General features: G+C 44.2%; 1 protein-coding gene across 3 annotated transcripts in view; it reads right to left on the reverse strand.

Moving 5' to 3' along the window:
• Positions 1–9,039, reverse strand: part of LOC138804446 (dual specificity protein phosphatase CDC14A-like) — a 151,370-nt gene extending 142,331 nt beyond the window's left edge. For all 3 annotated transcript variants that reach the window (XM_069988704.1, XM_069988705.1, XM_069988703.1), the window contains exons 1-2: positions 8,491–9,039; positions 7,558–7,648 (exon numbers count right to left, since the gene is read on the reverse strand). In XM_069988704.1, the coding sequence (XP_069844805.1) occupies positions 7,558–7,648; positions 8,491–8,551 (152 nt within the window). In that variant the 5' untranslated portion in view covers positions 8,552–9,039. The remainder of the gene's footprint in view (positions 1–7,557; positions 7,649–8,490) is intronic.
• Positions 9,040–26,783: the final 17,744 nt, after the last annotated feature.

Consider the following 26,783-nt stretch of genomic DNA (forward strand, 5'->3'; position numbering starts at 1 on the left):
GCTACTCAGGAAGCTGATATCTAAGGATCAAGGTTCAAAGTCAGCCTGAGCAGAAAAGTCCTTGAGGCTCTGTCTCCCAAATAACCAGCAAAATGCTAAACTAGAGGTGTAGCACAAGAACTAGAATACCCATTGAGAATCAGCACAAGGCCCTGATTTCAAATCTCAGTCTAGCAAGATAGCAATACTAATGTGTATGAAGCCTTCTAATCAAAATAATAGTAGTGCCTGCTGCAATGACTATTATTATTATTATTCCAGTGGTGGAAACTTTCCTGAGTTCAACCACAAGTCATATACTGCCCATATCACAGCAACTCAAAATGAGAATTGACAACTACATGGTGAGCTGAAGGCTCTACAACATTTCACCTGTGTGTGTTTGTGTGTTGTTTAAGTAATACCCAACTTCCCACTACGCTACCTGACTTGCTCCATGTTGAACTTTCAATAAAAACTTAAAAGCCACAAAGAGAATCTTCTCACCTACATCTAAACACTCCTAATATTTCCAGGAAAAGGAAGTTTTTCTGTAATGCCACTCAAAGATGCCCTGTGCTCAAAATTTGCAACAGATGAGATAAATTTATTGTTAACTATTCTACAATTTATCTAAAAAATTTCTGGATGCATTGATATCAGGCTGCTTGAATAAAATTTAAGTCAAAATTGATTCACTTAAATCTTTCTTAATATAATTTTACTGTTTTTGTTAAGGTGTTGTACAGAGGGATTACCATTTCATAAGTCAGGTAATGATCATATTTCTTTTTGGGCAATGTCACCTCCTCCTTTGCTGTCCCCCAGTTTCATTGAAATCTTTTATTCAGCTAATTAGTTCTCAGTGGAAGCTGCTTGTTTTTTCTGATTTGGTTTGATTCACTTAAGACAGGTTCTCATTATATAACCCAGGCTGGCCTTAAACTAATCTTCCTGCCTCAGCCTCCCCAGTGCAGGGATTATAGAAGAGCCCTGTAACAACAGGCTAACTAAGAAAGCTCATTTGTAACATGTTAGAAGTACTTGGTGAGGAGGTGGGTGCCAGTGGCTCACCAAGCAATCCTAGCTCCTCAGGAGGCTGAGATCTGAGGATCATGGTTCAAAGCCAGCATAGGTAGCATAGTCTGGGAAACTCTTATCTTCAATTAATCACCGAAAAAGCCAAATGCAGAGTTGTTTAGGGACAGCACCCAGGCCTCCTTGAAGCCCCAAGACCAGAGTGTGTACACACACATACACACACACACACACACACACAAGTGAAATTTCTTGGTGTCATTTTAGAAATTGCTGAAAACCCAATCCCCAGAGAATCCTATGACAAGCTCTGTCTCACAATTTCAAAACTTTTTCCAAGGAGAAGCCAAGAAGAGAAAGTGGCTGAGAGAAAAGTGCCTATATCTTATGCTTCCCAGCAAACTGCCTTTCCACACTGTCACCAGCCCACCCTACCAACCAGGATCATCATATGCAAGGCATACAAAGGCTGCAACAACAAATATCGTTGATGCTGCTATCTCTTGAGCCAAGTAACACATACCAAGCTATTAAAAGCCTGTAAACTGGGTGCCACACACCTATAATCCTAACTACTCAGGAAGCTGAGATCTGAGGATCCCAATTCAAAATGAGTCTGGGCAGGAAAATCCATGAGACTCCAATAAACTGCCAAAAAACCAGAAACGGTACTGTGGCTCCAAGTAGTAGAGCACTAGCCTTCAAGCTCTCCAGAACTGGCACATGCATGTACACACACACACACACACACACACACACACACACAAACACACACACACACACACACACACACACACACACACACACACACACACACACAGTCAACCTATATTTGGATTTTATTGGTTCCAATAAAGAATTAGCCTTTCAGGAAACTTGGGGGGGGAGTTGGGGAAGCTTGGTAATTTTATTATTAAGGTGTTATACAGAGGCGTTACTATTTCATAAGTCAGGTAATTAGTACATTTCTTTTTTTTTCTTTTTTCTTTTTTTTTTTGGACAATGTCACCCCTTCCTTTACTTTCCCCCAGTTTCCTCCTCCCATCCCTGCCCACAAGTTACACAGGTCATTTTCCACATAGTGTATACTGAATAGCATGATTGCCTTTGTTCACCCTGCCTCCCTTCCTCCCTCCCTTTTTATGCCTCTCCCTTCTCCTACCCCGCCAAGGGGGGGAAAAAAAGCAAAAGCAAACACCACCACCAACAATAATTTTTTTTTTAAAGAACAAAAAAAAAGTTTCCATTTCCTGGAATACCTTTCAATAGCTAGTATTTTAAATATTCAAAGAAGTTTCACCTCTAGTGAGTTCTTGGAGTGTAATCAAATACAGATCATTCTTTGAAAATCTTTTTATTTTTAATGGGGCTATTGCAGTGCCACAAAATGAGTTACCTATACTCTTGTTTTAATGCCCAACCTGTAAAACCACAACCCAAGGACAGACTGATTTCTTATCATCCACGTTTCCTGACAATTGCTCAGGCCTTTATAGTAATGAGATAAGCTGTGTTTGAAAACTCAGGCAGAGAACTCACTCAAATCACCTCACTTCACCTCACAAGGCCATTTTGTCCTATTTTTTTCTGCTGGCTTCTCAGAAGGTAGCCATTTCAATCAAGGAGTATGATCAGCCTTTTCTAACTAAATAAACATCTGAGCAAAACACAGCTGGGTCCAGAATAAATGTAGCCTCGTATTTAACAGGCCACTTCATAGTTTCTAAGGTGATCATTTAGCCAGAAAGGCGGCATTGTATTGGCACACTCAGCAAGGAATTAAAGAATCACGGGGTAGCGGAGACCTGATGCAATCATGAATAGAAACACACTCCTTTCCTTATGGGGTCCTTTTTCCACACAAGACATCCTCCACAGACAGAAGCCAGATTACCACAGCATCCTTCTAGAACCTCCAGTCTCTCTCAGGCTCCCCTTCCAAGGAAGAGAACCAAACATGACTTCTACTACCTCTGTCTTCTCCCCTCTTCCCCAGAACTCTAGTGGTAGTTTTTGGTTTTTTGTCACCTATGTCTGCCTTGGTCTACCTTCTTCCTTCACTCCTTTCATCCCTGCCCTACTTCCTTGGGAAAGTCCTAAACGTTTGTGATATTAAGTAGTAATGCAAATATCCCTCAAAGTCCTTAAATTCAATCTGACTGAACTGGGATGCTCCAATTTCCCCCTGAACTTCCTGTTTTCAGTTTGTTTCTCAGTTTGAGGCAAGCTCCATGGTGCTGGGCTGTCCTAGGAAGGGCTTTGAATTTCCCTGAGCATTCAGCCAACCGACCAGCTGATACCTTCTCGATGTCACGGCCATCACCCTAATCCAGACGCTTTTTCTTCCCCTAGAGCACCCCAGAACTTTTTCCAAATGGGTAATTTCCTCTCATCATATGTAACTCTATCCCATTAATTGTGTGTGTGTGTGTGTGTGTGTGTATGTGTGTGTGTGTGTGTGTGTGTTTTGATGGTGTGGCTTGAACTCAGGGCCTGGGAGCTGTCCTTGAGCTCTCCCATTTGAGCCACACTAACTTTTTGCTGGTAACTGGAGATAAAACTTTCCTGCCTGGTCTGGCTTTAAATGGTGATCTTCAGGTCAGGTCTCAGCCTCCTGCTGGGATTACAGGTGTGCCCAGCTATGGTGTTAATTTTTGAGAGAGGGTATTTATCCTCTGGAATCACGTGGCTTGGTTTCACATGGCAGCTCTGCACCTTATTTCTGTGACCCTGGACAAGTTACCCACGATCATCATTGCACAGGAAGGAGGCAATAGCACTAACTTCAGAGAATTGCTTGTGAGCACAAATGAATGGCATAGTGGCCGGGCTTGGAGAACAGCAACTGGCACACACTGAAATGGGCAGAAAGCACTTGCCAGGATTTGCAATTAGCACAAATCCGGTCACGCCACACCTGCCCCACAACTCTCACGAGATCACTGCAAGGAAACCCCAGGCTCCATGTCCTGGCATTCACTCTGTCCCCAGCCAACCTCTCCGGTTCATATTCCACCTCTGCCCCCGTGTGACCTGTTTAGGCACGGTGGAGACAAACTGTTCTCTGAACATACAACCCGAGCCTTTCTGCTCTCACACCCATCCCTGCTTGACGAAATCCAGTCCCTCCTCTAAGCCAACCTTAACTCTTCCCGAGCCTTTTCTGAGTCGCTGCGGCCTATGTGACCTCTTGTCAGCACGGGTCAGGTCCCCTAAGGCATCCCTCTTTCCTGTACCTCCCACTGCAGTCCTGTTATAGTCCCTATTGCCTCACACCATCTTCATTTAATTCTCCGTACCACCTAGCACAGTACAATAATGCCGGAGAAACAAAAACAGGGGGTAGAGTAGGAGCAGAAGCACAGGCACCACTGCGGTATAGTAAGGCAAGTTCAAATCAGAGGAGTACAAGCTCTGTTTAGTCTCAGTCTCGTCGTTTGAAATGACATCCAGACTCACAAAAGCAACTAGATGACCTCTCAAGCAAGTTTTTCCCTTCCAGACACCAGAAGTATGGTGGGATAAATGCAAAGGTATATAGCTGATGAATATGTAAGCATATGTCTATAGTCCCAACATTTGGGAGATGGAGGCAGATGGTCGAAGAGTTTCAAGGACAGCCGAGGTTGCATAGTGAGTCACAGGCCAGTCTGATCTCTCTACATTTAAAACTAAAATAAAATAAATTGTAGCTGGCCCTATCCTAATAACAACATTAAAATCACACTGTGGAGCCCTTTGCTAGTGACTCATACCCATAATCATAACTATTCAGGAGGCTGAGATCTGAGGATCATTGTTTGAAGCCAGCCAGGCAGGCAAGTCTATGAGACTTTTATCTCCAATTAACCACCAAAAAGCCAGAAGTAGAGCTTTGACTGAAGCGGTAGAGCACTACCCTTGGCCATAAAAGCTCAGGGACAACACCCAGGCCAGGCCATGATTTCAAGCCCCAGAACTAGCATACATGCACACGTATGTGCGCGCATGCACACACACACACACACACACACACACACACACATATAAATCACACAGTGGAGCTATGGCTCAAATGGTAGAGTACTGACTGACCTTGAGCATAAAAGCCAAGCCAAGAGCCAGGCACCAGTGTCTCATGCCTGTAATCCTAGTTACTCAGGAGGCTGAGATCTGAGGATCATGTTTCAAAACCAGCCTGGGCAGAAAAGTCTGTGAGACTCATATCTACAATAAACTACTCAGAAAAAGCCAGAAGTGGTGCTGTGGCTCAAGTAATAGAGCGCTAGCCTTAAGCAAAAATGTGACATGAGAGTTGGAGGCCCTAAATTCAAGCCCTGATACTAGCACAAAAACAAAAAATAAAAATGTAAGCACATAAAAAAAAAATTCCTCACAGATCAACATTAGAATCAAAAAGTCACACTTGTGATCCTAGCTTCTCAGGAGGCTGAGATCTGAGGATTGCAGTTCACAGTCAGCCCAGAAAAGATTCTATCTTGAATTAACCAGCAAAAAAAAAAAAAAAAAAAGAGCCGGGCTCAAGTGGCAGAATACCAACAGTGAGCAAGCAAGGTAATCAAGTGTGATACCCTGAGCTGCAGCCCCAGTACAAACATAAAACAAAACAACAACAAAACGCAATTGTACATGTGCTTAGTTGGCTAAATATAATTTTCTGTTAGATCTAGCAATCCCAAGAGAAGTGATTCAGATCTCATTAAGCAGAGCTTGTTCAGTGACATATTAGTCACTAGCACCTTAACCACTGCAGAATATGGAAGGAAGGAAGGAAGGAAGGAAGGAAGGAAGGAAGGAAGGAAGGAAGGAAGGAAGGAAGGGAGGGAGGAAGAGAGGGGTGGGAGGGAGGGAGGGAGGGAGGGTGGGAGGGAGGGAGGGAGGGAGGGATAGTAAGTAAGCTCAAGAAGATATACTCCCAACAACAAAGTGACCACTCAATAAACACTGCTGGCTAGCAATGACATCACCCAGGTACTGGGGTCAGGGAAGCGGCTGGCACAACCCTGTCTAGAAGCAGAACTGTAAGCTGACACCAGGGATTTCAACTTCAGCTCAGCAACTCTGGGCATTCAGAAGCTGCAGCAAAAGACTCTTTCATTCCCTTTCTCAGCCATTCAAGAAGCACCCAGCTCCCAGCACCACATAGAGCAACAGCCCAAAGACATCAGTTTCCGATGAAGTGACAATTCAAGATTGTCTTCCCTCAAATAAAAGAGAGCACAGTGCTCACTTTTCCAAAGGCCTGGTAGTACCCACAAATCCTTAGGTAGAACAGCCAACAGCCCTAAGTGGACAAGTCCTAGGAAGCTTATTATGGTTCATTTAACTATGCACGTTCAACTGCACATCCAGTTAAAAGAACAAGAAGTTAAAATTAAACATCTAAATTAGAGCGTAGAAGGCTCCTCTGAAATACCAGCTTTTTAAATAAAAGATGACTGAGTTAACTTCCTTAGTCCTTACTATCTTGCTATCTTACTTAGTGACTGGAGATTTATCCATATTTTTTCAATAATTTTATTCTTATAATTTAGGTGTTTTACAGAGGGGCTACTATTTCTTAGGCCAGATAATGAGTACATTTTTTTATAATGTCATCCCTTCCTTTACTTTCCCCCAATTTCTCCCTCCTTTCCCTGCCCACAAGTGACATAGGTCATACCAATTAATTTTTTACTATTAAAATATCCTTTGAGGCAGGAGGAGTTGGGGAGATGGGGATGGAAGGGATGGTAGGGGAAAAACAAAGGAGGAGGTAACAATGCTCCATAGGAAATGTACTCATTACCTTACTGATGCAACTGTAACCCCTCTGTATGATATCTTTATAATAAAATATATATATTATTAAAAAATCCTTCACATTATTAAAATATTTTTTCCTTGGGTCACCTGTCTGTCACAGAAGTTCCGGCAGTTACTTTGCATTCTTAAATCCTAATCCAACAGATGTCAAGTAAATAAATACTACTAAAATACTCATGGGGGAGGGGAGGTAGTACCATAAAGTTTGAGGCACTTAAATAATAATTCAGTCATACAGATAAACATCATCCTCATACACTGGACTTGAAGAGAGCCTCTGCATCTCATGTCCTGCAGCTTTCTGGGAAAAAAAAATCATACTGCACCAATAAAAAAAAAAGTCCTGAGCTATGACAGAGAAGCCTTGAACTTGAGCACCTGTAATCCACATACTGCCTTGTACTCTGTGTGCTCCATTTAGAGAGCAACAGGCAATGACAGTGTGTGTGTGTGTGTGTGTGTGTGTGTGTGTGTGTGTGTGTGTGTGTGTGTGTGTGTGTGTGTGTGTGTGTGTGTGTGTGTGTGTGTGTGTGGCTGCCCGGTGGCAGTCTAGGGGGTGTGAAGTGTCCACACTCCTCAAGCACCTAAACTTTAAAAAAAAATGGTAATGTTCCCTGGGATTACAGCAGAGCAGTAGATTAAAACGACATAATGGGACAGAACAGTGTTCTCACATCAAAGAACCAGAGAGAGAGAGAAAGAGAGAGAGAGAGAGAGAGAGAGAGAGAGACTTACTTTTCATAGACCAGCTCCTCATCGATGGAGAAATAATGGGTATTTGCTGTGCTTTTTGGTCTATTCCTTAAAGTAGCAAAATATAATCGATCTGAAAGACAAATTTTAAAAAAAGACAAGTAGAAAAAAAAAACATGAGTAAGGACGTGCGAGGAAGGCTGGTAATAACACCCAAGAGAACACATTGTAACAACTGCTACTCTTAACTTAAAGACCCCGTGAACACGTTGCAGTCTTGTAGAAACCTGATCTCTCCAACTACCCCCCCCCAGTCCCCAAATCTACAGAGAACCCCCCCTCTAACCCTCCTCCCCGGCAGGAGAAAGAGAGCCAGACCGAGAGGCCGGGTGGGGGGCTCAAGGTCCTTGTCCTCCATGCTTCGGGGGGACCCAGGGTCCTGATCTCCCATGCTTCGGGATAACCCCCCTCCAAACTGGGAGATGGAAAGTTTACTTCCGAACTGAGATGCGTGCGGAAGGAGAAGAGAGAGGCGAGAGAGCCTCTCCCGGGACGGCTGCGGGGACTTCAAGAAGAGGAAGGGAGGAAGAGGAGCAGGAGGAGAGGCCGGAGAGGAAGGGGGGTGTGGTAGGGGGTGTCCCGAACACCAAAGCTAGCCATAGTAGGGCGGGAGGGGAGAGGGTGAACCGGAGCAGGATTTCCCCCCCGACACACACACACACACACACAGCCCGACCCCTGGGGTTAAGTTCCCCGCGCCCCCCCCCCCCGGCAGCAGCCGGCCAGGTCCCAATAATTGAGAAGCTGCAGAAAAGAACGAGGGACGCAAGAAAGAGAAGCCGGAAGCCCGGGGGTCCTCGGGGAGGGGAGCGGGGCGCGGGGGGGGAGGGACAAAGGGATCCGTGAGGAATTGGGGTTCGGGGAGGGGGAGGGGGCGCGGAGAGGCGGCCGGACGCCGGGGAGGCGGCCCCTCACCTTTCATGAACTCGCAAGCCCCGAGGAGCTCCCCCGTCTCCGCTGCCATCTTAAGCGACATCCGCACGGAGCCGGGCTGGGTGGCGGCCGGCTGAGGTCACCCGCCCCGGGGGGCTTGGCCGCTGGCCCCGGGGGGTGGGGGGCTTGGCCGCTGGCCCCGGAGCCCCGGGAGCTGGCGGCGATCCCGAACGCGGAGCCCTCGTGGAGGCGGCGGCGGCGGCGGCGGCGGGCTCAGCGCGCCCCGCGCCCCGGGGACATTCCGCGGGGACCCGAGCCCGCTCCGCTCCTGCGCGCCCCCGGCCGGGGACCCCGCGGCGGCTCCCCGGGAACGCACACCCGCTCTCACGGCCCCGCAAAGTCCTTCCCCGGCTCCCAGGGCGACCATGGAGGACCAGGAGGAGGAGGACGACGGCGGGGCTAGCCGCGATCGCGCCCGTGGCTACTACTCGCGCGGCGGTGCCCGAGGGCTGGCAGCCGCGGCCCGGGCGCCTCCTTCTTCGCCACCTCCTTTCAGCCCGGCTCCTCCTCTTCTTCCTCCTCCCCCTCGGGTCCGCCCCCAGGCCCGCCTCCCCGCCCCCCCTCTGTCCCCTCCACTTTCAAGGCTCCGAGGCCATCCCTTAAAGGGACAGCCCCGCTCCTTTCTCTTGGACTGCCCTGGGGTCCCCCCCCCCGCCTCACACTCACACCCCGCCGTAACCAGGCGCCCCGCGGGTCACTAGGGGCCGGTTGCTAAGGCTTTGTTGTCGTGCACCAATCGCAATGCAGGAAAAGGGCGGGGGGGGAAAGGGGCGGGGCCTCCGGGACAAACTTATGAATGAAACAAACGGCAGTGGGCCCCGGGGGGCCAAGTCGCTGGGCCTCCCCCACCCTCAGTCCCCGCCTTGTGACCCCGAGACGCAAGAATCTGCACGGACAGCCCCCCCCCGCTCCCCGCCACCCCTACCGCCCCACCCTCCATCTCTGCCTTTTCTGCACCCCGCTAAATCTCCTTCCACTCCGGAGTTTTACTTCTCTGCCTTACACATCCTCTTTTCTGTCTCTCCCGGGTTCTAAACTCTTGCACACGCGCGGGCGCACACACACACACACATACACACACACCACTGGGCGGGGGGGGGGCAAACTCTGATTCCCATACCCCACCTTACTTAGAGCCGGGTCTGGATCTTTATACTACATATTTTTTTTAAAGAAACGTTACCCCCCTAGTTCAGAAGGAGACGAGCTGATTATTTTTATTTCCTTCTCTCTACAAACTAAAACCTCTGGTATAACTTACACTTTGTTCTCACGAAGGGGGGGGTGAGGAATGGGGGGGGGGCATCCCATCCAGGTCAATGTGAGTGCCAATTCGTAAATATCCAACTCTTTCCTATTTCTCTGATCTTGAAGGAGGACGACAGGAGACATTGAGGCCAACCTGGGGTAGGTTGGGGTTGGAGGGGGAGAGACGCGAGAGCGCCCCTTGAACACAAAACCATTTTCTATCATGTCTCCGCTTCCCTTCCAGGAACCCCTGCTCTTGTGTGTATGTGGGAGGGGGGGGTTCTGTAGAGTGCGAACAACTTGACTGCTGGAGATCCTGGGGAGGTGCATAATTAGTGGGCAGTCCCTTACAGACGAACAAGGCGCTACAGACACCCCCCCCCCACTCCCGCGCGCCCAGTTATCCGGAGAGCATGCGCCCTGGGTGATTTCTCCAGGAGTTCCTGTCTTTTTCTACACGGTGGTGGCTTGTTTAGCTCGTGGGAGAACGGGGCGCTCAGGAGTGAAGAGTCGAGGGCCCTTCTCCAGGATCCCCAGCATTCAAAGTTGTTCAAACTCATACGGAAAGCCCCACACAAGTTGCATGCTGAAACCCGGGGAGTCCCTCGACTCATCAGCCATAGGCCACTGGCTTGCTTTGCTAGACCCGGAGAAGGCTAAAGAGGCACAAAAAGTCGAACTGTTTTGAGACAACGCGTTCAGAGTACCTCATTAACTAACCCAACATGCTCATGTAAGATTAAAACCAGACCTAACTCCAGAACAGTATCAATTTAAAGCTGTGGGCACACTAGAGAGCACCTCCTAATTAATGTCCCAAAGGAAGTTTTCTAAATTGCAAAAACGTTGGAAAATAGTTGTGATGAATATCGAACTCTGTTGAGGTCCATTCTGTGTTTTAAGGACCACGAACCAAAGCCATGGAGTCAAAGTGAAGTGAAATTTTATGTTTATTCTCCCTAATCTTGTTGCCAACATTGGAATCATTTCATTGAAGAAAAAAAAAAACCTAATTGAAGCCAAGTGTCTGTGGCTCACACCTGTAATCCTTACATTTAGAAGGCTGAGAAATGGAGATCAGTGGGAAGCCAGCCTGGACAGACAAATTCATGAGACTTGTATCCCCAGTTAACCACCAAAAAGGCAGAAGTGGAGCTGTGGCTCAACTGGCTTGAGCCAAAAAAAAAGAAAAAAAAGATAAGGGACAAGCACCCAGGCCCTGAGTTCAAGTCCTAGTACTGGAACAAAAATGAAAGAAATGACAGCAATCTATTTTTAAAGTCTCTAATTGAAGATTTTCATAGGATCTAAACTCACGTCTCTAAGAAATTTTATTAAGAGTTCTCATTCAGTACATACTCTCATGACAAGAACTCCAAAGCACTTTGAGAAGCCAGATGTAACTGAATGCCTTTTTGTTATTTTCTTTTTTTTCTTTTTGTTATTTTCTAACCTGAATGTACAAAAGCATTTAATTCTTAGTAGTTTGGGTGACCTAACAAATTGAAATCCTTGAAGTGAAAATGAAAAATGTTTTTCCTTAGCAAATTTATGAATATGACATGATAAAATTCTTAAGAACACAACTCTATAATTTTTTCCCAGTAATGATTGAATTCCTCCTTGAGCTAGTCCTTTTGTGTGTTGGCTACTCTCAGGAAGGGGTCTGGCGCTTCTACCCCTCTACTGGTGTGTCCAGCCAGCAGTCCAGAGGGAGTCTCCCAAACTTTTCATGCCATTAATGATCTTGAGCCACAATCTCCCAATCTCAGTCCCCCAAGGAGCTAGGATTAAAGTCATGAACCACCATGCTCAGCAAAGTAAGGTTCTTCTAAATGTTACATTAAAGGAACATAAATGTCAGTATAATAGAATCTCTCTAAATCCCACCCTGCATTCATCTAAACAGTATAAGGCTAAATACCATGAGTTCAAACCCCAGTCCAACCAAACAAAACTCAATACCATTTAAAAAAAATAAAACTTCAAAACACATGAAGCAGATAGTGAACAGACAGTACACTTGCCAAAGTTCTAATGAGATCATAAAACACATTCTTCTCTCAAATAATGTGAGGTCAAAGTTCCTAGTGGTCGTAGTTTCATAATAAAGGTATGCTTTTACAGCTTGTGGAAAGTGATAGTAGAAGGAATTTCTCTCCAACCACCCAACTCAATATAAATGTAGGAACAGACATTTACTTTAAGCAACTTTGGAAGATATATCACACATACAGGAAACACCAAGAGATTTAAGATGACCCTTCACATGTCACATCCATGGATTTAGAAGAGAAATATAGCCAGGCGCCAGTGCCTCATACCTGTTAACCCTGGCTGCTCAGGAGGCTAAGATCTGATGATCGAGGTTCAAAGCCAGCCCAGGCAGGAAAGTCCATGAGACTCATCTCCAATTAACCACCAGAAAATCAGAATTGGCATTGTGGCTTAAAGTGGTAGATCACTAAACTTGAGTGGAAAAAACTTAGGGAAAGTACCCAGGCCCTGAGTTCAAGCCTCATGACCAACAACAACAACAAAAGGAAATGTCTTAACTTTGAAACAACATTTAAATTTAACAGTTTTAAAACTGGTGTAGATATCTGCATCCTGTGTTTGGTTTTTGGTTTTTTGGATTTGGGGGGGTTTTTTGTGTGTGTTAGTCTTGAATCTTGAACTCAGGCCTGGGCACTGTCCCTGAGCTTTTGGCTCAAGGTTAGTGCTCTACCACTTGAGCTATACAGCTCCACTTCTAGAGTTTTTGGTAATTTATTGGAGAAAAGAGTCTCACAGACTTGCCTGCTTGGGACTGGCTTCAAATGAGGATCCTCAGATCTCAGCCTCTTGAGTAGCTAGGATGACAGGTGTGAGCCACCAGCATCCAGCTTCTATGACTTTTTAAAGGAAACATCACTAGGAACTTAATAAGCATGTTCTACTTGTTCTAACGATAGGTTCTAAGGAGAAATGATCATTTTAAAAGAATAGAATATACAAACCATACTTAGCTGTCTGGCTTTCAACTCTCTTCCGGTCTTTTTATTCCCTTGCCCTCTTCCAACAAGAGAAAATGTTTCTTTTTATCTTGCAGATAAAAGATTTAAAAATGTAGTTCTTTTAACGGCTTTTCCTTGCTTTTGCTCTCCTCTGAATCTTTCATTGGTGACTTTTTTCCTAATCTCAGAACCAGTCATACCAGGTCCCCACTGCCCTGCATTCCATTCTGGCACATACTTTACAAGAAGTAGATAAAGTAGTGAGGAAATTGCACTGGAAAGTCAGGAGACTTTAAGCCATAGAATGTAAGAAAGGGTTGAAGAACAAGGGAATTTTAATTTGGAGAAGAAGGTATCTAAAGAGTTGCTTTGTCATTTTAAAGAGCTATCATGTATAAGAGAGGCTAGAGATTCCTTAATACAGCTTTAAGGGAAAGGATTAGAGCCAGAGGATGTAGATATAATTTTCTTCCAGTAGTTTAATTCAATTATGTAAGTGTACAATTATGAGATACACAGGATGGGCAGTCATTGACGGCTCATGCCTGTAATCCTAGCTACTCAGGAGGCTGAGATCTGAGGATCACAGTTTGAAGCCAGACAGGGCAAGAAAGTCTGTGAGACTCTTTTTTTTTTTTTTTGTCGGTCGTGGGGCTTGAACTCTGGGCCTGGGCGCTGTCCCTCAGCTCTTCAGCTCAAGGCAAGCGCTCTACCACTTGAGCTACAGTGCCACTTCCGGTTTTCTGGTGGTTTATTGGAGATAGGAGTCTCACGGTCTCTCCTGCCAGGGCTGGCTTTGAACCTCGATCCTCAGATCTCAGCCTCCTGAGTAGCTAGGATTACAGGCGTGAGCCACCAGCGCCCGGCAGTCTGTGAGACTCTTATCTCAATTAACTGTCAAAACACCAGAAGTGAAGCTGTGAGTCAAGTGGTGGAGCACTGGCCTTCAGCAAAAAAAAAAAAAAAAAACAAACACTTAGGGACAGTGCCCTGGCCCTAAATTCAAGCCCCTGGAGATCTCTGTCTCTGTGTCCTCTCTCACACACACTATAAAACAAAGATAAAAATTATTGAACTCTTTAGAAATTTCAAATTAAAACACAATATTCAAAATTTCAAATTAAAGACAATAGAAAATTGCCCTCCTAATTTTAAATTCAATGTCATTACAGCCATTAGAAAGGACAAACATGGCATTCACAGGGAAATGGATGGAACTTTAACAAATCATGTTAAGTGAGGTAAGCCAAGAGCAAAGAGACAAAGAGCACATGGTTTCCCTGATATGTGGATGTTAAATTCAAAATGCAAGGAGATATGAAAAAGTAAACAGGACTCAAGAAACAAAGGACCTCTACTTAATTTGTCATATCATTTCTAGATGACTCCATGTTCTTGACCTCATATATGGTATATACATGTGCACATCTGAGGGAAACTAGGAGGAGGGCACAGAATCAAAGAGAAACAGGAGAAAATATACAACCAAGGGGCCCATCAGCTGCACTGGACATTGATGAAAACTAACTAAGCAGTTCAAGGGCAGCGATGGGAGGAAGGGAATGAGAGGGAAAGAGGAAACAGCTTATACTAAGCAAAAGGAAAGAAATGTACATATCACCCAATGTAGAAGAAATAGTTGTATTGTCAGAGCTCAAAGAATTCACATGATAATGACAATTTGCCTTGTGAAGGTTAAAATATGTGACTTTAACTAAGGATTACTATCCCACAAAACTGTGAAATTTGTGAAATTTATGTAATCACTTAATCTCAATTAAAAAATTTAAATTTTTTAAATTCAATGTCATTGGATTGTTGTGTTTGGTAATTCTTTGATTTCAAAACTAATATAAAGCAGCTTTTAGTAAAATACACATACAGGACTTGGAATTCTCAATGGTAGAGCACGTGCTGAGTATTCACAAGATTCTGGGTTCGATCCCTAGCACAATAACAATGAATCCAACAAACCAAAAGGTTATACCAATAAAACTAGAATGTCAAAAGTGTATATAGTGCTGTTTATAAAAATCGCTGCCCATACACAGGCATGTGCTGTGTTGAAGAATTCTAAATCAAGAATGAAAAGGAACACACATCATTCATTCTAGTTTCTAAGTTGATTCATTGAAGCCCAAGGGATTTCACAGCAGCCAAATCTGGAGCTAGAGGTGGAGGGTGATAACTGAATGCTATAAGCTTTTATAGAATATTTGTAAAATATCACAGAGATGTAGGAAGGAAAGCAAAAAGAAGAAACTAAGTCCACAATAGGCAATTGATTTACCCCTTGTGTAATTGATTTTCTCTAGTTGGTAATGGAGGTAAGACCAATATTCATTATTTGCTCTAATACTAACCATCGTAATATCTTTGTAACACAGCACAAATTGCATTGTTCAGCTAATAGAATCTTATATTTTAATATAATAAAGGAGCAATAATATATATGTATAATATCAATATTTTCTTCAGGGGCTGGGAAGGTGGCTCAGTGGTAGAGTGCTTGCCTTGTATGCCTGAGGCCCTGGGTTTGATTCCTCAGCACCACATAAGCAAAAAGAAAAAAGCCGGAAGTGGAGCTGTGGCTCAAGTGGTAGAGCGCTAGCCTTGAGCTGAAGAGCTGAGGGACAGCGCCTAGGCCCAGAGTTCAGGCCCCATGACCGGACTCAAAAAAAAAAAATTTCTTCAAAATACGCAGATAAAACATTAAAAGAATTCAAGCTCAGAATGAAACAATAGAAGATATTACACTATCTACAATTGCTATTCTCACTTGGCTTGTATAAAAACATGAATTGTTTATCTACCCCTGAAATTTGTTAAATAGTACACTAGCCTTCTACAGAACATGGCTTAAGAAAAACTGGCTTAGAGCCAGGTAATAGTGATTCATACTTGTCATCCTAGTTACTCAGGAGGCTCAAATCTGAGGATCAAAGTTCAAAACCAACCTAGGCAGAAAAATCTGAGAGATTCTTATTTCTAATTAACTAGCAAAAGGCCAGAAGAAAAAGTATGGCTCAAGTGGTAGACTGCCAGCCTTAAGCAAAAAAGCTAAGCAAGAACTCAAGTCCCTGGCCCTGAGTTCAAGCCCTAATACCAGCACAAGGTAGGAAGGGAGGAAGGAAGGAAGGAAGGAAGGAAAGAAGGAAGGAAGGAAGGAAGGAAGGAAGGAAGGAAGGAAGGAAGGAAGGAAGGAAAAGGGAGGGAGGGAGGGAGAGAGGGAGGGAGGGAGGGAAGGAGGGAGGGAGGGAGGGAGGGAGGGAGGCTTAAGAATCATTAGTCTAACAAGACAGTTCAGTAGTCATCTCATGGTGACTAATATAGCCAGTTAAAAATGGAGCAGCTTTAGAAGATAAAAGAAAGCCCCACGGCCCAGTCAGTACATTTATGGTACCCAAATGAGTGGCTGGTTTGCTTTCTTTTTCAAATAGACAACAATTTCATGTATTTTAAAATAGTATAGTATTTATCCATGTCCATTTACTTGTCATTTCTACTCTTTTTAGAATAAATATACTTTTTCCTAAAAAAAAAAAAAATTAGCTAATATAACCCATGGAGCTCCTTACCCACCATGGTTCCTCTCTCAAACTGACCTTCCCACATAACCTTGCTGAAAAAAAAAAAAACAACCCACTGATGGGCTGGGAAGGTGGCTCAGTGGTAGAGCGCTCGCCTTGCATGTCTGAGGTCCTGGGTTCGATTCCTCAGCCACCACATAAGCAGAAAAAAAAAAAGCTGGAAGTGGCGCTGTGGCTCAAGTGGTAGAGTGCTAGCCTTGAGCTGAAGAGCTGAGGGACAGTGTCCAGGCCCATGACCGGACCCCCCCCCAAAAAAAAACCCACTGGTGTCATCTAAGTTTTGAATTTACACTCCCAAGTGTACGCTGAATACATGTCTGTACTGTACCCCAAACATTTCTATCCAGAAAACAGCTAAGTTTAAAGCAATCTATATATCAGTTGCCTATCAAGTAGATAACAATTATACAATTATTCCAGATTTTATTGTTTTTTCTTTTTTCTTTTTTTTTTTTGCATGTAGCACTAGGGATTGAACCCAGGGACTCACACTTGGCTAGACAGGTGCTCTACCACTTGAGCCATGCCTTCAGTCCTGTCTTTATTTTTTAAGTTGGGTCTTGCTATAATGCCCAAACATTCCTGGACTGCCATTCTGTTTCCAGTGTTTCTGGTGTCACTGCATTTCTAACCACTGTGCTTCCCCTGGAGCTGGGATTACAGGGATGTGCTTTTGCACCCAGCCTTGAAGGAGAAGTCTCATGAACTTTTTAAGTGTGGGTTTTTAATGTCTATTCCCAAACCTCCACCTCCTGAGGAGCGAGGACTACAGGCTTGAGCCACAGCACTTGACTTATCTATCATTCCCATTTTAAAGATGAAGAAGGTGACCCAAAATAGATATTTAACAGGTATTTGATGAATATTAGTAATTAAAGCATTGAGAGATAAATTGATCTGGGTAAAACAGTTCCTTGGTAGCCTGGAGGATAGGGGAAATACAAGATTTATAATCAAGAGCCTGAGATTCAGATGTCATTCCCTCCCACCAATAACATGCATCATTTTAGATTCAGTAGCCTCTAATACTACTTCTAACTCATAGAAATAACAGCATCATGTCTGATGTTAGAAACATGCAAAACTTTGTTAGGAATATTAAAGCATAGATTAAGAAACACAAATGTATTTCTTTTTCATTTTTTTCTTTATTTTTCTGTCAGTCATAGGGCTTGAACTCAGGGCCTGGAGACTGTCCCTGAGCATTCTTGCTCAAGGCTAGCAATGGTAGAGTGCTAACCACAGCTCTACCTCTGGTTTTTGAGTGGTTAATTGGATGTAAGAGTCTTATGGACTTTCCTACATGGTCTGGTTTTGAACCATGATCCTCAGATCTGAGTAACTAGGATTATAGGCATGAATCACCAGTTCCCAGCTCTCAAATTTCTAAAATGTAACTTCCATAAGCCTAAGGTGAGTACATCTACTTGGAACCACGTATTGTTATTTAATTCACAGCTAACAACAGCAGGGAAATATAATACTCTCAGAAAAGTTCTTGTATCCACTGAAGACAATTCCGCATGGCACAGTTCATTTGTAATTGTCCCTGGTCATAATATCTTTCTCTAGAACATAATCAGGAAAATAATCATCTGATCATCATCTTCACTGGGTTCCTAAATCTCCTTGATGTGTCTTACCTCTGTGTGTGTGTGTGTGTGTGTGTGTGTGTGTGTGTGTCTGTCTGTCTGTCTGTCTGTCTGTCTGTCTGTCTGTCTGTCTGTCTGTCTGTCTGTCTGTGTCTGTGTCTGTGTCTGTGCATCTGTGTCTGTGTGTGTGCTCCAATTCTGGGGCTTGAACTCAGGGCCTGGGCACTGTCCTGGGCATTTTTGCTCAAGACTATTGCTCTACCACAACTCCATTTCTGGATTTTTGATGGGAAATTGGAGATACAATTCCTATCCTAGCTGGCTTCAAACCTCAATCCTCAGAGCTCAGCCTCCTGAGGAGCTAAGGTTACAGGCGTGAGTCACCAGCACCCAGCCATGGCTTACTCCCTCTTCATCATTCTTTTCCAGAAGTTTTCCAATGCTATTCCCTGTGTTTCCATAGTAATTTCATCTGTGCCTTTGTAACACTATAGTTTCTGGTGCTTTATCTCATGTGGAAACACCAGGATAAAATACAACTATATTTCTGATCTACTAAGAGAAGAACTTCAGTTTCTGCTTTTCAGATAAAAAAATTATATTACTCAAATAACTGTAATCCTTCTGTATAGCATCTTCACAATAAAACAAAATTTTAAAAATACACTAATATTGAACATATTCTTGATGGTTGTTTTTATTATTAACAATAATATAATTTTACTGATCACCATGGAAGCAAAAAAACACACACCAAGCCCTCCCATCTCAGGAATTTCTTACTCTTCAAATATTTCTAAAGTAGCCAGGCGCTGGTGGCTCATGCTATAATCCAAGCTACTCAGGAGGTTGAGATCTGAGAATCTCAGTTCAAAGTCAAACCCTTATCTTCAATTAACCAGTAACAAGCCAGAGCTTGTGGAGCTGTGGCTCAAGTGTTAGAGAACAAATCTTGAAATGAAAAAGCTTTTTGAAAGGAAAAGTGAGAACACAAGGCTTTGAGTTCAAGCCCCAGTACCAGCACACATCATCAGCACAAGGACGGTGATTTGAATAGTGTAATGCACACAAAAACTATTTCTACATACCCAAAATTATATTATAGACATTGCAGGTAAAGTATTTTCTCTGTTCTCTGTTCTTATATGGCATAATATCTGTGTATTCATTCAGGAAATATTTATTGCCTACAATTTGTCTGGCATTGTATTATGGGCTAGCATGGCTTTAGAGAACAAGGCAGAGATGTTGTTCTTTTTTTTGGGGGGGGGGGGGTCAAGTCGTGGGGCCTGAATTCTGGGCCTGGGCGCTGTCCCTTAGCTCTTCAGCTCAAGGTTAGCACTCTACAACTTGAGTCACAGCACCACTTCCGGCTTTTTTTTATTTTTGCTTATGTGGTGCTGAGGAATCAAACCCAGGACCTTATGCATGCAAGGCAAGTGCTCTACCACTGAGCCACCTTCCCAGCGCCAAGAGATGTTCTTAAGGAGTTTACATTCTGGGAAGGGCTATTGATACATAGGCCATAGGCCAGAGACCTCGTAGGTTAGAAGAGGGACAAAGAGCTCACCCATGCTCACACAGAGGTCAAAGGTTGGCTAGCTGTGGATGTAGCCAGTTTGCAGAGTGAGCAGGGAAAGTTAAGGAGGAAGACAGGAGGGAGAGTCTTTCCTCCCCAGTGGTATAGACTAGGAAGGAATAATAGAAAGGCTAGGTCAGGATCTCATTCGCATCCAGTAGGCTCCAGCACAGAATAGAAAGTAGGAGAAGAAGAAAGATCTTGGTTGATTAAAAAATTGTAGATAATGGAGTCCCACAATGAAATATATTTAAGCAAGAAAGTCTTCTTCAGATAGAGTTTAAACCCTGCCAGAAACAGACTGCAAAATAGTTCTAGTTATAAATAGAAAAAATTCATCCCCCAAAAAGGAGAATTAGAACAACAATACAGCCTAAAACCCAATGATAGGATTGTTCATGCTACCTGTATTCATCATAAAGGAGAAAGGAATACCTGGTATCAGAGGGTGGCTCACACCTGTAATCCTAGCTACTCAGGAGCTGAGATAAGAGGATCATAGTTCAAAGCCAGCCTGGGCAGGAATATCTGCAAGACTCTTACCCTCGATTAACCACCAGAAAGTTGGAAGTGGCACTGTGACTCAAAGTGGTAGAGCATTAGACTTGAGCAAAAGAGCTCAGGGAAGGCGCCCAGGCCCTGAGTTCAAGTCCCAGGATTGACAAGAAAAAAATGATGCTGAGATCCAGAGGATCAAAGTTCAAAGCCAACCCAGGCAGAAAGTTCAAGAGATTCTATCTCCAGGATCACCAATAAAAAGCAAAGCTGGAAGCATGACTCAGGGATAGACACGGGACAAGTAATAGAGTACAGCTAAGGACAGAGATGGAGAGAAAGAGAGGAAGGAAGGAGAAGTTGACCAATTTTTATTAAACATAATAAATACCATAATAGGAAGAAGAGGCTGACATTCCTAAACTTTAATTTGTTTCTATGTGGATAATGCATATTTCTCTAATTTATGCCTTGTAGTAAAAGGACAGTATTTAAAATGACATAAAAATTGCATAAGACTTACCCAAGATCATAGCAAAAGTAACTTAGGATATATCAGAAGTTGATTTCTAAACACCCTTTAAAAATCTTTAAGAAGGGCTGGGGAGGTGGCTCAGTGGTAGAGCACTTGCCTTGCATGCCTGAGGCCCTGGGTTCGATTCCTCAGCACCATATAAGAAAAAAGAAAAAAGCCGGAAGTGGCGCTGTGGCTCAAGTGGTAGAGCGCTAGCCTTGAGCTGAAGAGCTGAGGGACAGCGCCCAGGCCCAGAGTTCAGGCCCCATGACCGGACCCCCCAAAAAAAAATCTTTAAGAAATAATAGCATGATCTGATGACTTAGCCTCTTAGAGGGAAACTTGATTGTCTTTAAAGTTTGGGGAGGGGAGGGGGGAGGGGGAAAGAGAGAGAGAGAGAGAGAGAGAGAGCATGAGAGAGCGAGAGAGAGCAGAGAGAGAGAGAGAGAGCTCTATGCTGCATAATAAATATGCCCTAAAGCCATAGGAAAAGCAGCCAGTGAGTCCCAGCTTCCCCCCTCTCCTCTCCAGACAGAAGACATTCCCCAGTGAGCAGACAGGATTCTAATCTCCTCCACTGCACTATCTGTGGATTGTGAAACCTTTCTTGATGTTGATAGATTGTCTGGCCAGATTATTGCAACAGACTTTGCCTCATTGCTGCCTTTCCCAGAACTCCTCTGAACCTAATTTTAATTTTTAAAGCACAACTTTATTCTTATACTGTTGGGAATTGAACCCAGGGCTTCAGCCCATTCAAGAAATGCTCTACCAGTCTGCTAGCCTAAATATTACTACTTAGCCTTCAGCAATCCCACAGACACACAAGAAGAGGCTTAGAAAATCACCTCAACCCTTTCCTAGTACTTTCACTGATCTTCTCCAGAATTCTCCAGGTCTGTGCTACTACCACCATTCATCCAATTACTCAAGACAACCCCCAAGTGAAGAGTTATCATTAGCCAGGTATTGGTGGCTCACACCTGTAATCTTAGCTACTCAGGAGGCTGAGATATGAGGATCAACAGGTCAAGGCCAGCCTGGACAGAAAAGTCCGTGAGACACTTATCTCTAATCAACCAGGGCAAAAGCTGAAAGTAGAGATGGGGCTCAAGTGGTAGAGTACCAGCCTTGAGTGAAAAAGCTAAAGAACAATGCCCAGTACCTGAGTTCAAGCTCTACTACTAGCAGACACACAAAGACTCATTTATATCATCTACAGCCGATCATTCCACATAGTTACTCTGTCTTCATAATGTGTCCTGAGTCCTTCTACTCTTGTCTCCAAGGCAATCATCATTCCTTATTCTGGATCTCTGCAGCAGGCAAGAGCTGCGAACTTTCCCTTGTGTTTGGCTCTGAAGATGGGATTCAAGGACTATGAGCCAACTGGAATTCTTGCTTTGTCTTTTAAAAGTAAGGGGGTGGGGTGGGGAGGGCTTGCTTTAGTTACCTCTTCCCTTTACAATCCCAGGAAGTTATCTAGTCCACTGCCCATCACTGCACCATGGGACAGGCTCATTGTCAAGGTCATCTGTCCCTCCTGACTCCCCTCATTCCCACTTGCCCAACTGCATGTGAAGGAGCCTTGGGACCCACACTGCAATGCTTGGGGAACATAGTTCCCTGTGGTTGGGGCACAAAATGGGAGTTGAGGCTGGAAATGAAACCAGAGCCAGATTGTGAATGGCTCCATCAGCCACTCTCAGAATCTCCCCTTTATCCTTCAAGCAAAGGAGGGTCACAGAAATTGTCCAACAAAGGAGATCATATAACTAAATTGATAGTTTGTGGTACAGTACATAGAAAATGGTGGGAAGATTTTTTTTTTTTGGGTCCGGTCGTGGGGCCTGAACTCTGGGCCTGGGCGCTGTCCCTCAGCTATTCAGCTCAAGGCTAGCGCTCTACCACTTGAGCCACAGCGCCACTTCTGGCTTTTTTCTTTTTGCTTATGTGATGCTGCAGAATCGAACCCAGGGCCTCAGGCATGCAAGGCAAGCGTTCTACCACTGAGCCAACTTCCCAGCCGTGGTGGGAAGATTTTAAGTAAAATAGACTCCTGTGGAAGGGCACAGATAGGAATGCCTAAGTACGGGGAAAAAAATAAGGCTCAAATCCAAGGTAAAACACTAACTTTTTGGCTGAGCACTGGTGGTTCATGCCTGTAATCCTAGCCATCCAAGAAGACTGAGATCTGAGGATCCTGATTTGAAGCCAGTCTAGGTAGGAAAGTCTGTGAGACTCTGATCTCCAATGAACTACCAAAAAAAAGCCAGAAGTGGTGGGATTATGGTTCAAGTGGTAGAGTACTAGCTGTGAGCAAAAGAGCTCAGGGACAGTGTCTGGACCCTAAGTTCAAGCCTAGGACCAGCAACAAAACAAAAAACAAAAAACGTTGTTCAGCACACCTTTCCTTTTCTTTTTCTTTCTGTTTTATCTTTCCCTTTCTTTTTTCTCCTTTGTGTTCTCCTTCCGGGAAAAGAAAGAAAAGAAAGAAAGAAAGAAAGAGAAAGAAAGAAAGAAAGAAAGAAAGAAAGAAAGAAAGAAAGAAAGAAAGAAAGAAAGAAAGAAAGAAAGAAAGAAAGAAAAGAAAGGAAGGAAGGAAGGAAGAAAGAAAAGAAAGAAACAAAGAAACAAAGAAAGGGGATGGGGGAGGGGAGGATGGGAAGGGGAAGCAAAGGAGGAGGCTACAATCAATGCTTGATAAGAAATGTACTCATTATCTTGCCTATGTAATTGTAACCCCTCTGCACAGTATTTTCACAATAAAAAAAAGAAAGAAAGAAAGGGAGGAAGAAAGGAAAGAGAAAGAAAGAAATGAAGGAAAGAGAGAGAAAGAAAGGAAGGATAGAAAAGAAAGAAAGAAAGAGAGAGAGAGAAAGAAAGTAGGCAGGCAGGCAGGGAGGGAGGGAGGGAAGGAAGGAAGGAAAGAAGGAAAGAAGGAAGGAAGGAAGGAAGGAAAGAAAGAAAGAAAGAAAGAAGGAAGGAAGGAAAAGAAAAGGAAAAGTTTGCCAGGCAGTATGGAATAACATTTCTAAAAGGTTAACTACAGCAGTCCCTCTTCAAGGCTTTCTGAAGATTCTGAAATGGAGAGCCATACTACTGCCCTAAATTACTGGGCAGCCTTGAACTTTTTTAGATATTTATCCATTTAACCTCTCCATGACTTTTAAGGGGCAATACACACACACACACACACACACACACACACACACACACACACACACACACACACACACACACACACGAACTAACTACCATGCTAGGAATTCAGAGAGGTCATGAGGAAAATTGTTTCTGTGACACTCAGAATGATAGGGAGAAAAAGGCAATATACCAGTTTTGATAACATGTAGAAAACAGGATGCTTGCCCCAAATAAAATATCTGCACAGATCAACCTCCCCTTTGCACAATTAATAGTTAATAAAGAAAAACCAAGTCAACACCCTTGCTATTTAACCCACTAGAAAATAAAACTCACTTTTAGACACACAGGCAGGAATTCTAGGTGAATTAGCCTTTCAAAACAATACCTTCATCTAGGTGCTGGTGGCTCATGCCTGTCATCCTAGCTACTCAGGAGGCTGAGATCTAAGGATCAGTTTGAAACCAGCCTGGGTAGAAAGTCTGTGAGACTATTATCTCCAACTAATCACCAAAAAAAAGAAAAAGAAAGAAAGAAGGAAGGAAGGAAGGAAGGAAGGAAGGAAGGAAGGAAGGAAGGAAGGAAGGAAGGAAGGAAGGAAAGAAGGAAGGGAGGGAGGGAGGGAGAGAGGAAGGAAGGAAGAAATGAAGGGAGGAAGGGAGGAAGGGAGGAAGAAATGAAGGGAGGAAGGAGGAAGGAAGGGAGGAAGAAAGGAAGGGAGGGAGGGAGGAAAATGAGTTTGTGGCTGAAGTGTTAGAGTGCTAGCCTTAAGCAAAAAAGCTAAGGGACAGCTTTCAGGCCTCAAGTTCAAACCCCAGAAGTAACACCAAAGAAGAAGAATAAAAAAGCCTTAGCTCATTTTAAAGATACCCACACCATATACATCTTAAAGACTTAAAAACAAAACAATGAAATCTATCAGTTAGTACAGAACAAGTTATTTCCAAACCTCTGGGACATAACACCCCTCTTTTCTCACTGACCTGTGATCTGTGGAGCCCATACCTCCTCCTCTTCGTAAGAATATCCTCCTGGGTGATAAGGACCCCACATATTCTGAATCACCCTCTCATCCTCCTGGGTGGTACCAACCTCTTGTACTCAGGTGAGAAGACAGAAGAATTCTGCCCTGTCACGTGGGCAGACATCGTGTTCTCTTACGATCGATGGGTTAGATTGTGGGTGAAGGAACTAGATCAGATTTCAGTCTGGGAATGTTCCTAGCTGGTAATGTAAGGTGTGGGTGACAGCAGACCCCCAGCTTTGCCTTTAGGAAACACCCAAAGCTGATGAAGAGGCATGTCCGAGCCTAAACTTTGTATTAGAAACTCTCGGGAAAGCAGACATATAAAAATCCTGGACTGTACACCAGCGTGGGAGGTAAGGAAAGCTGGCCGGGTGGGAGCTTGTTTGGAGTATTTATCGGGTCCTGGCGTACTCTGTAGCAACACAGCAGAGTGGCATTAGACATGACTAAGAGTTTTGTCTGGTTCTGTTTATTTGGGTCAGCCCCTGTTGCCAGCTGCCCAGTCGTGGGGAGAGCCATTCACTAGTTTATATACATTCGATCTGGAGGTAATCAAGTGTAAAATGTTCTTTCCCCAAATCTGGGCACTGCTCTGCCAACCTATCTTTTCCCTCAGACTTCCAACAGAAACCTAAAACCCACTGATCACTAAAGCAATTTTAGTGTTCGTTAGCAATTTTTTAGTTTTGGATGCCAGTACTGGGGCTTCCAGGATCTTGCTCTCTCCCTTGACTTTAGATTGTAGTGCTAACCACTTGAACCACACCTCCATTTACAGCTTTTTTTACTAGTTCATTGGAGATAGAAAGCCTCACAGACTTTTCCACCCAGGCCGGTTTTGATCATCTCCACCTCCTGAGTAGCTAGGATTACAGGCGTAAGCCACCAGCACACAGCCAATAAAGCAATTTTTCTTTTTCTTTTTTCCTGTCCTGGAGCTTGAACTTAGAGCTTGGGTGCTGTCCCTGAGCCTCTGTGCTCAAGGCTGACACTCTACCACTTGAGTCACAGCACCACTTCAGCTTTTTCTGAGTAGTTTATTGGAGATAAGAGTCTCGTGGACTTTTCTGCCCAGGCTAGCTTCAACCCACAATCCTCAGGTCTCAGCCTCCTGAGTAGCTAGGATTACAGGCATGAGCCACTGGTGCCCAGCCTAAAGCAATTACTAATAAGCTAAGGAACAGATGAAGGAGGCCCCCAGCATCAGAGATGCTGGAGAGGCAGGAGTCAGACTTTCTGGATTCCACTTATTAGCAAGGAGGTCCTCAGCAAGTTTTGTTGGTTGGTTGGTTTGGCAATATTACTAGGATGCTAGGCAATTAGCCCAGGGCCTCACACATGCTAGGCAAGTACCACCACTGAGCTATGACCCCAGCTCTTGAACAAGTTTCTTAATCCAAACCTACTTTTCAGCTCTAAAATAAAGATAACAGTGATACCCACAGCCGGGCGCTGGTGGCTCACGCCTGTAATCTTAGCTACTCAGGAGGCTGAGATCTGATGATTGCGGTTCAAAGCCAGCCCGGGCAGGAGAGACCTTGAGACTCCTATCTCCAATAAACCACCAGAAAACCGGAAGTGGCGCTGTAGCTCAAGTGGTAGAGCGCTCGCCTTGAGCTGAAGAGCTGAGGGGCAGCGCCCAGGCCCAGAGTTCAAGCCCCACGACCGACAAAAAAAAAAAAAAAAAAATAGTGATACCCACACTATAGACTTTTGATGATTAATTGAAATAATCAGCCCAAAGTATTATCAAATGCCTGCAGCCACTATAGAAAGTCGGGTTATTACTGATAGTAATAATAATAGCTCTGCTGAGTGTTGGTGGCTCACACCTATTATCCTAGCTACTCAGGAGGCTGAGGTCTGAGGATTGAGGTTTGAGGCCAACCTAGACAAGAAAGTCCACAAGACTCTTATCCGCAATTAATCAGCAAAAAGCCAAAAGCAGAAGAATAGCTCAAATGGTAGAGTGTCAACCTTGAGCCAAAGCCAAGCAAGAATGAAAGCCCCTGAACTCTGAGTTCAAGCCACAGTGCTAGCACACACACACACACACAGGTACAGGATGAAGGAAGTGTTCTACCCCA

Source organism: Dipodomys merriami, unplaced genomic scaffold (assembly GCF_024711535.1).
Source record: "Dipodomys merriami isolate MVZ:Mamm:240054 unplaced genomic scaffold, mDipMer1.0.p SCAF_365, whole genome shotgun sequence".
NCBI classification, from domain to species: domain Eukaryota; kingdom Metazoa; phylum Chordata; class Mammalia; order Rodentia; family Heteromyidae; genus Dipodomys; species Dipodomys merriami.